This window comes from Haliaeetus leucocephalus, unplaced genomic scaffold (genome assembly GCF_000737465.1).
Source record: "Haliaeetus leucocephalus isolate CR32 unplaced genomic scaffold, Haliaeetus_leucocephalus-4.0 Scaffold165, whole genome shotgun sequence".
In the NCBI taxonomy this organism is placed as follows: domain Eukaryota; kingdom Metazoa; phylum Chordata; class Aves; order Accipitriformes; family Accipitridae; genus Haliaeetus; species Haliaeetus leucocephalus.
In genome coordinates this window covers 640,462-650,459 of record NW_010972601.1, presented here as the reverse complement: position 1 = coordinate 650,459, position 9,998 = coordinate 640,462, and the positions used below count along the sequence as shown (strand labels likewise).

The 9,998-nt window shown below is 65.8% G+C and overlaps 1 protein-coding gene across 1 annotated transcript; it reads left to right on the top strand.

Moving 5' to 3' along the window:
• Window positions 1-3: 3 nt before the first annotated feature.
• Window positions 4-9,935, top strand: TBC1D10A (TBC1 domain family, member 10A; the record flags this gene model as incomplete). The annotated part of the gene is made up of 9 exons (XM_010563381.1): window positions 4-194; window positions 3,412-3,511; window positions 6,551-6,658; window positions 6,995-7,101; window positions 7,738-7,852; window positions 8,135-8,200; window positions 8,508-8,697; window positions 9,044-9,198; window positions 9,450-9,935. Coding segments are annotated over 9 exons (1,425 nt in total), but the record flags the coding sequence as incomplete, so codon positions are not given.
• Between the last annotated feature and the right edge of the window lie 63 nt (window positions 9,936-9,998).

Here is a 9,998-nt window from a genome sequence, read left to right as displayed (position 1 = left end):
CGCGGGGGCGGCGGGCCCGGCTCGCCCGGCGGCCGCCACCACAGCCTGGCCGGGACCCGGGAGAGCCTGGCCGAGCAGGGCGGCGACGAGCTCAGCTCCCTCGGATCCGACTCCGAGGTCAACGGCGGCGGCCCCGAGGAACGGCGCGTCGACAAGTTCGGCTTCATCGTGGGCAGCCGCAGCGCCGAGGGGCCGTGAGTGGGACCGGGGACCGGGGAGGAGACGGGGGGGGGCGCGTCTCGGGGCTTGAGGACCCCGGGGGGAGCCGCCCTGGGGCCGCCACCGGCCCCTCAAGCCCCCACAGGGCCGGGCCGCGGGGCCTGGGGGCGGCGGGGCCGGTAGCCGTTCTTCTCGCCCCGGGGAGGGGTGGGGGGAAGGATTGTCCTCCGCCGCCCCCGGCTCTGACCCTTCGGGGCCGGTCCCCGGCGCCCCGCGGGCAGCCTGGCCCCACTCGCTTCCCCGGAAGAACCGCAGCGTGGGGCGGCCCCGGGGCTGGGCTGTGCCCCGGTTTGGGGGGGGGGTCCCGGGACCCCCTCCCCGTTTTCAGGGCAGCGGTTCCACGAGGTGATTAAATCCTCCCGGGACAGCCCTCCCCACGACCGTCCCCTAGGCTTTGCTGCCGCGGACACACGGCCGTGTGGAGGCCACGGCAGGCGGGGTGCGAACGAGACCCCCCTCTTCCCTAAAAAGCCATTCCCGCTTATCCGCCGCCTTCGCCATCTCCTCCTGCGTCGAGGAAAAAGCTGGAAAACGGCGTCCGCCGGGAGCTGCCAGCGGCGCCGAGGCCTCCTCGCCGAGGTCAGTGTCTGGTTACCTCCAGGCCTCTTCTCCTCCCAGCCCCGGATTCCGGCGTATTTTTGGCCACCGTCAAACGAGAGAGGCCCTGCCCGTTGTTCGGAGTCCTGCCAGAGGAACCGGCGTCGGTAGCCGCTCGGCGAAAGAGGTGCTTGGCCGGCCCTCCCTCCGCAGAGGAAGCCCTCGGAGGAAGCGGGGCGGGCAAAATTAGCTGCCAAGCAGCCCACGGCTGAGCCCCGGGGCGGTGCCGGCACCCAGGAATGCGCTTCGGTTTGCCGGCGAGCTGGTTCGGCAGCGTGGTTGGCGTTTGTCTTCTTCGACCGTGGTTTCGCAGCAACGCCCGGAGAAGCGGACGACGCCTGGGCCACCTGCTCCTCTCCAGCCGGGACATTACCTGGAGCGGGGTCCCCTGTGGTTTGCCCGCCTCGCGCGCTCTGGTGTCGGTTGCGCCCCGTTGCCTCGGTTTCCCCATCTACGAGGAACAAAGCGTTCACCCTTTTTTAAGCCTGCGGGCGTTACTCGGCCGGTCTGCGGGGGGAGAAGGCACCGGGGGTTTGACTGCTGGCGCTGGGCCAGGCGCATCGCTCGGGGGGATAAACCCCATCCCTGCCCGCTGGGGTCATGGCTCCGCGCTGTAGGAGCGGGGTGATCTCTCCTGCCTGGGGTGTTGCGCCCCATCCCGGCCACGTGCAGCGTTTTGGGGACACTTTGGATGTCCCATCTGTTGTCCTTGTCCTTGGGGTTCAGCGGCTCCCCCCTGCCCTGGGCTGGAGCTCCTGGTGCTGGAGGCGAGTGGCTGCTCCTGGGGGTGCTGACAGTGTGGTGGCTGCGCTCACTGGGGACTGAGCCTTCCTCCCGTGCCCCACAGATGCACTGGGGCACAATCCTGCCCTCCAGCGCTTTTATCCGTTCCCTGTCTGTCCAAGAGTGGATAAACAGAAGCGCATGGCCTCCATCCGTGGCTGGCAGAACTGGGGTCCCTCTAGCCAGGAGGGTTTTGGGGAAACACAGGGAAGGCAAGCAGGGTGTCGCAGCACCCACGGCGGGTCTGGGGGCACTGGGAAGGGCCGAGCTGTGGGGCTGTTGCCCACAGTGTGGGTGCGGAGGAGTGCCTTCCCTCCGTAGGGCATCTCACCACCTCCCGGCCTGGGGTCCCCCCACCTCATCCTCCTCGCCTCAGCCATCTGAAATGCCTCCGGTCCTCGCTCCGTGCCCGCTGCCAAGCAGCCATCAGCTGGTAACAGCTTCCAGTCTGGGCTGGCTGGGTTCCAGCAGGCCCACGGCCAGCTCCTGTATCCAGCATCCAGTGCTCCCGAGCTTCCCACGCCTTGGAGAGCCCCAGCTCCTCCGGCAGCCCAGGCTACCCGGCTCGGGGCCAGCGCACTCTCCATCCCCGTGCCGGGCTGTGCTGCTGGCCACAGAGCTGCTGGCCGTGCCCAGCCCGTGCTGGGGAGGGTGGGTTGGCCGCACAGAGCAAAGCGGATCCCTTCGGAGCAGGTTTGCTCTCCGAAACAATCGCGCTCGGCCCCGTCTGACCCGCTGCCGTGGGTGGGACCCGGCAGGGAAGGGCTGGGCAGGGAGCGGGGCAGTGCTGCCAGCTGGATGCGGCCCTGGGCTCTCCGTGGAGCAGCTTTCCGGCTCCTGACATGGAGAAGTCTGGGAGGAGGCAGGGTCTGTGTGTCCTGTAGTGGGGCTGGGTGCTCTGCACCTCCCTGGAGGATGCTCGGTGCCCAAGCCGCCATCCTCGGGTCCACAGAAAGGATCTGGCCGCTCCTGGGATTGGCGTGGCCGTGGGGTAGTGTGGAGCCGAGCCCAGGAAGACATCCGAGTCTGATGAAGTTGGCCCTTCTTCACTGACAGCTTGAAGGAACTTCTGTTCTCCCTGGGATGTCCCATGCCCAGGGCCTGGCCAAGCTGTCTGTCACCCCGTCCCCTTGCCAATGAAAGGCAGAGGGTGCCGGTTTCCCCCTCGCCGGCTTTGGTGTCGCAGCAGCATCCCTGCCTGCCTCGGCAGGGTTAAATCGGATTCCCTGGCTAGGCTGAGCCGTTGCTGGAAAACACTCCCCTCCCTCCTGGGGGACCCTCGGCCGGGCTCGATGCCGGGCCTGGAGCAGCGCCAGGCTTTTGGGGTGCGAGCATGACTGGGGCTGCGCAGATGACATGATGCTTATGGCCCCAGCTTTCTCCGTCTGCAGCCAGCCCCCGCGGGGGGGGGATCGGACCTTGCTCAGCTAATGGCTCTGGCTGCGCTCCCCAGGTTTCCTCGCCTTCCTGGCGTGCCCTTCTTTCTGGGCACAGGTCCCCGGGGATGCTCAGGCACGTGGTGGGTGCAGTGCAGGCTGCTCCCGAGAGATTTCATTTCTTTTTTTGAATTGCTGGGGTATCGGGGCTGCGCCGGCGCGGTGATTTCACGGGTGGCGAACGCTTCCGGCAGCGCCGAGCAGCTGCCGAAACGCTGGTGCTCTCGAGCGTGTCCTGGACGGGCTCTGCACCTGCAGAACCCGGGGGGGGGGGCAGCCAGCCGGCCGTGAGGGGCATCCAGGGTGCGGGGGTGGTCTCTGTGCTGCAGGGAGGGCTTGGTACCATGCTGACCGGTCTCTTCCCTCCGTCCCGTAGGCTGGAGGAGGTGCCCTTGGAGGTGCTACGGCAGCGGGAATCCAAGTGGCTGGATATGCTCAACAACTGGGACAAGTGGATGGCCAAAAAACACAAGAAGGTACGTGATTTTGGCTTTGTCCCCTGGGGCTGCCCCAGGACAGCTGTGCAGGTGAGAGGAGGTGGCAGGGAGGGACAGCCAGGTGCAGCTCTGTCCCCTTGAGGCTTTGGGGGAGCCCACATGTCGCCAGGTCCCCACAGATAGACGCGTTGCCTTTGGATGATGCTGTTGGCTTGAACGGGCCGTTCCCTCCCCGTGACGCTGCTTCTCGTGGTGGGAGGGAAGCTGAAGCTTGGGGCGGGGGGGGCTGAGCGTGCCGTCCCTGAGCGTCTGCTCCCTGCTGGGCTGGAGCCTTCCTAGGGCTTCTTTGGCTGCCTGCAGGCAGCTATGGGAATTGTTCGGTCATGGAAACTTCTGTTCTGAGCATCTTGTAGACCAAAAAAAGCTCCGGGTAGGAAATGTTTGAGCCTGATGTGCGTGACGCTGGTCTGAAAGCTGGGGTCCCCAGGAGACCCGTGGTAGTGCGTGCTGGGTGGCTGTGTGGCTTGGTCCGTTGGTGCTCCCTGACCTCCTGAGCCTGTGAACGAGGCAGGGATGGGATGCAGCAAGTCCCAGCTTGCTGCTGTGTGTCCACTGGAAGCGGTGAGGCTGCTGGCACAGGCCGGCGGTGCCTGAGAGTGGCCGAAGGGCTGCCTCCTCCTCCTCCTTGCTGGCAGAGCCTCCTGGCACCGCTCCGTGTGCCGTGCTCCCAGAGTGCCATCCCCACTCGGTGCCTGCTGAACAACGCAGGAATCCCTCATCTGTTTCTTGGCTGCTCGCAAAGGATTTGGGAGAGCTTTTCAGGACGTGGCAGGCGAGCGCTTTGTTCTGCGGATGGTTTCCACTGCTCTCTGGCTGTGCCGCAGCGTGGCTTCTGGGCTCGGGTGAATGCTCCGGCAGCCGTATGTCTGGCAGAGGAGCTCCCTCATGCTTGGGCTGAGCTCCTGGGGGTCTCTGTGGGGCTGATGTGCTGTATAGTCTGTCCTGCAGCAAAAATCCATGCCTGGAACCTCTGAGGTCTGCTCTGGAGAGCTGCTTCGTGCCTGGAGCCCTGGGGCTGCTCAGGGAAGGGTGCCAGGCCTGGCCTTGGATGCCGTCGACCGTCCCTGCTCTGGCAGGAGCCTGGCTGCTTTGGTACGGGGCCATGCTGTGTGGCTCAGGCCCTGCTGCTTCGGAGGAGCTCCCTGTGCCTCCGAAAAACCCTGGTGCTTTTCTGGCTGCCTCACCGGGGCTGGCTGACCGCCCAGGGATCTCTCGGGCCAGCTCCTGCTGGGCTCGCTCACACCTGCACCGCTCCAGGATCCCAAAACACTCCCTCCCTCGCCCGCCTGGCCCGGATCCCAGCGGAGCCACGACCCCACGTCCTTCGTGGCGCTGAGCCGTGCCAGCACCGCGTGCCGGTCCTTGCCCTTTTTCTAGCCAGACCGAAGGAGGGCAGACGCGTGGGCAGCTCCCACCGCTCTCCAGGGGCGGGCAGCGCTCTGACTGCTCTTTGCTTTCAGCATCCCTCAGCCCGGACGCGCTCCTCATCCCCGGAAAGGCACGGTGGGGATCCCAAGGGACCGGGTACCCCCCCAGCGTGGAGGCTATGGCAGGAGCCTGCGCGGAGCGAAGGGGATGAGGTGCTGAGCTGCTTGGCCCCAGCTGCACGGAGCCTGGCCAGCTGGAGGAGCTGCCGAATTGAAACCCAGCAAGGCGGCTTCCTTCCTGGTAGCTTAGCCAGCAGGAAGGGGAGCCGGCTCAAAAAAGGAGCTGTCAGCAGCGGCATTGCTGCCCACAGGCGCCCTGGGCATCGCCCGCCGTGTTTCCTGTGAGCACAAAGGCCCCTTGGGGACGGGGACATGCCCGGGTAAAACAAGCAGCGTTGTGGCGAGGGAGCAGCAAAGCCTCCCGGGGACGTGGCGTTACCGCCACGCTGGGCTGGGCTGCTTGGAAGCGCAACTGCCTGCTCGAGTTATGCCGGCAAACAGGGAAAAGGAGCTCTGGGCAGGCAGGAGAGGACCAGGGAGGCTTTGGGAGCTGTCAGCCAGAGCCCTGGCACGTCTCTGGCACTTGGCGTGTGCCACCCGAGGGGGGATATGAGGTGTGGAGGTCGTGCTGGGTTTTTGTAGGGCTTTATGCAGGGTAACTGTGCTGAAAGCACCGGTCTCGTAGACCCCACCTTGCTGCGCGCCCTGGCCGAGGACCATGGGGAGATGGTGCTGCTGCTTCCCGGGGAGTTGGAGTGGGACACATGGGGGTCTCTGGTTTTGGTCCTTGCTGGGGCGCTGGCAGCGGCAGGGTTAAGCCGGCTCGGCTCCCTGACATGGGATAGGTACCGGTGCTGCCTCATCTGGACTTTGGTCCTGGCTGGTGCCCTGCGCCAAGGAAATCAGGGGCTGACTGTGGGCACGGAGCTGGCCCTGGGGGGGCCTCGGGAGCTGGGGCCAGGTCTGCCCTTCTGCCTGGGGTGAGCGGGCGAAAAGGCTGAGACGCTCGGCAGGGTGCACCTCCCTGCTCTCCGTGGCCTCGTGGGTGAGCAGGAGGTCTGGACCAGGGGCCAGAGAGCGCTCCCCTCTATCCCCAGTGCTTCCCATGGGCCATGCCAGGGCAGGGAGGGAGCTACCCGCTCCCCACCTTGGCTCCAGTGTTTGCTTCTCCAACTCCCAGCAGGATCCTGCTTTGAGGCAGAGCCGGGCTTGTTTGGAGCTGTTTGCAAGCCACAAAGCCTCCGCTGGGCTCCTGGCAGCCATCCGCAGCTCCCTCGTGCTGGTGCAGCTCTGGCTGCCATCCGAGCTGGCGTGTTAAGTGCAGTGCTGGGGAGAAGGGGGTGAGCAGGGTCTTTGGCTGCAGGTCCCCACGCCGTCCCATAGGTCTGTGCGATGCCAGGCGCCATCATGGGATGCGTGGCTGGGCACCCTGTCCCCAGGGATGCAGGGACACATCCTTTTGTACAGGGAGGCAGCGGGGGACCAGCCTGCAACCGCGGTGCTGGGCCTGGCTCCCATCTTGTCCCAGGGGCTTCTTTGCTCCCCGCTGCTCCGTGATTTTTCCCCGTGACGGCTCTGTCTCTCCCCGCAGATCCGGCTGCGGTGCCAGAAGGGGATCCCACCCTCACTGCGGGGCCGTGCCTGGCAGTACCTCTCTGGGAGCAAGGTGAAGTTGGAGCAGAACATCGGCAAGTTTGACGTGAGTGCCACTGGGGACCTTCCTGCACTGCCAGGGAGGGGGTTGCTGGTGGAGGGGGACAGTGTTGGGATGGCTCTTGCTGCCTCCAGGGCTGGGGTGTCTGTTGGGGTCCCAGATGCTGCTTGTTCCTGCTGTGGCGGTGGTCAAGGGGGCTAACGTCCCAAACAGCGTGGGCTAACCCACGGTGTGATGGGGCTCACGTTTGGGGCAGAGCCAGGTCCAGTCCTGTGGCTGCTCTGCCAGCAAATTTGGGCTTGCCGCAGGCCTCGCGTGCCAGAGTGGGGCTGGCACCGTGCCAATGTGGGGTATTGCTCACCCCAACCCTCTCCTCCCCAGGAACTCGATCTCCTCCCGGGGGACCCGAAGTGGCTGGATGTGATTGAGCGGGATCTCCATCGGCAGTTCCCCTTCCACGAGATGTTTGTCTCACGTGGAGGCCATGGGTAAGTGGAGCTACTGCGTGTCTGGTCCTTGGCAGCCACTGGGCTGGACCAGCACTGTATCCCAGCTCACGGAGCCACGCTTGTCTCCTGCAGTCCTTACACCCCCCAGCTCACAAGGCATCCAAGCACGGGCTGAAAACAGGATGGTTTCCCAGGAGCTTGCTGCATGGGTCGCAGCCCTCGGCATCGGCTCTGACACCCAGCAGGGTGGCAATTGCCGTGGCAGGAGGGAGGAGGCGGCCGGCTGTGGCCTCTGTTTCACCAGTAAAACGCCGTTCCCCATGTGTTGGGGAGCGTCTGTGCCGCTGTGCTTGCAGCTGGGTCCCTGCACGACCACAGCTCACCCTGAGCCAGCATCCCTTGGGAGATGGTCGTCTCCCTGTCTCGCCTCTTGGATCTGGCTTTCCAGAGCAGAACTGTGGTTATCGTGTCCCATAGCCCTGGGTTTGGGAAAGGGATCCCAGCCAGGGACTGACCAGGCTCATTGGGGAAGAGTGGTGGCCAGCAGCCAGCCTGCCGTGCCGGATCACCATGCGATGCCCAGTGCTGATTTGCCCCACTGGGGTCCACGGGGGAGGCTGCTGGGCCATGCCCGTGCCCTCTATCCACCTCTCCCTCCCCGGGGTGTCTCTGCAGGCAGCAGGACCTGTTTCGGGTGCTGAAGGCATACACGCTGTACCGCCCAGAGGAGGGCTACTGCCAAGCTCAGGCCCCCATCGCCGCTGTCCTGCTCATGCACATGCCGGCCGAGGTATGAGCGTGTGGCCGGGAGGACAGGGAGACCCAGTAGCCGCAGAGCTGGGACTAGTGGGAGGGTGTGGGTCTCTTCGGGCTGGTGCTGGTGGGCAGGTTGCTGGGCTTACAGCACCCATTTACCCCAAAGCTTGGCTGGTTGCAGGGAGGTGTCCTTCGCTCCAGGTACACTCTGCCTTCTCCTCCTGCCCGCTCCCGTGGTCCCTGGGAGCAGGGTGGGGGCTGCAGCGATGTCCCCCAGACACACCTGGGTGCTTACCTGCTGTCCCTTTGCTTGCAGCAAGCGTTCTGGTGCCTGGTGCAGATCTGTGAGAAGTACCTCCCCGGCTACTACAGCGAGAAGCTGGTGAGTGAAGGGTCCGCAGTGGCAGGCACCTGTGATATCTCCAGGTCGAAAGCTCGCCCAGCTCCTCACCCCGGAGAAAGAAGGGAGCTTGGAGAAATCCTGGGTGCTCCCACAGCTGCCGTGTTGTGCCACAGCCCCCAGGAGCATCCCGCGGTCAGGGACGGGGGCTCAACGTAGCTTAGCTGCTGGCATCCGTGGGGCACAGCCCCGCTCCTATAGCCCGGTCTGGAGGGTGGGCTGCTCCTCCTCTGGGGTGGGTGGGCTGGGGTTAAGGTGCTCAGCGGGGCTCTCAACGCTGTCCCTGCAGGAGGCCATTCAGCTGGACGGGCAGATCCTCTTCTCGCTGCTGCACAAGGTCTCGCCTGTGGCCTACAAGCACCTGAGCAAGCAGAAGATCGATCCCATCCTCTACATGACGGAGTGGTTCATGTGCGCCTTCTCCCGCACGCTGCCCTGGAGCTCTGTCCTGCGCGTCTGGGACATGTTCTTCTGTGAAGGTAGAAGCTCCCCACCATCCTCTTCCTCCTCCTGGAGTGACCGGCTGCAGCCCCTGCAGCACATGGATGACGCTCGGGGCTGCAGCAGGAGCACTGCTGTGGCTGCTTGCCTATGCCTTGCACATGGGACCAGTTGTATGGCAAGTTTGGGGCAGCCACGTGCCTGGGGTGGAGACTGGGCTGGTTTCCTGGGGGTTAGGGGGCACCTGCATCCCAAATCCACCCTCTTGCGTGTCCTCGCTCCTAGCGGGACCGGGACCTGGTGCCCCGTGGCATCTGAGGGGACATAGTGGCAGCGTCTCCCTGTCCTGCCAGGCACTCGCCGCCTCGCTTCTTCCCCTTGCAGGCGTGAAGATCATCTTCCGCGTGGGCCTCGTGCTGCTCAAACACACCCTGGGCTCCTCGGACAAGCTCAAGTCCTGCCAGGGCCAGTACGAGACCATGGAGAGGCTGAGGGCCCTCAGCCCCAAGATCATGCAGGAGACCTTCCTGGTGCAGGAGGTGAGGTGTTGGGGGACAGTCTGGGGGCCCGGTGCCACCCACTTGGCCACGCTGCTGGACTGGGCTGCCCTTGGGTGGGCAGAGCTGGCGTAGCGTGGAGGCAAGTCCCCAACAGGCTTGGATTTGGGGTTGCCTCTGTCCTGGGGGGGGAATCCCAGACCCTGCCCCTGTGGCCGGGGTGCCGAGCCGGCCCCCGGCGGCACCGTCACCGTCGAGGGGAGATGCCGATGGCGTGAGTCTGTCCCCGGCAGGTCATCGAGCTACCGGTGACGGAGCGTCAGATCGAGCGGGAGCACCTGATCCAGCTGAAGAAGTGGCGGGAGACGCATGGGGAGCTGCAGTGCAAGTCCCCCCCGCGCCTGCATGGCGCCAAGGCCATCAGCGAGGCCGAGCCCCCCACCCACAAGGCGCTGGAGCCCGTTCCCTCCATCATCGTCCCCCCTGGGCCCGCCCCCGTGCCCAAAGCCCGCAAGAGCAAGGAGAAGAACCGAGGAAAGGGTCCGGCCAGCCCCGCCAACGGCCCTGGGGCCGAGGGCAATGGGGCACCCGGCTCAACCCGGGAGCTGCTGCATCCCCAGGTCTCCCCCCACCACCAGTCCAAGGAGAGCCTGAGCTCCCGGGAGAGCGAGGACACGTACTTGTAGGGCTGGCACGGCACTGGGTCCGTACCCCGGGCAGCCGGGCTCAGCTGGGCTGCGCACGGACCCGGGCTCAAGGACATTGATTTTGGGGGGGGGGGGGGGGGGGGGGGGGGCGCGGTGGACCCCGTGTTGGGGGGGGCGGGGGGGGGGGGGGGGGGG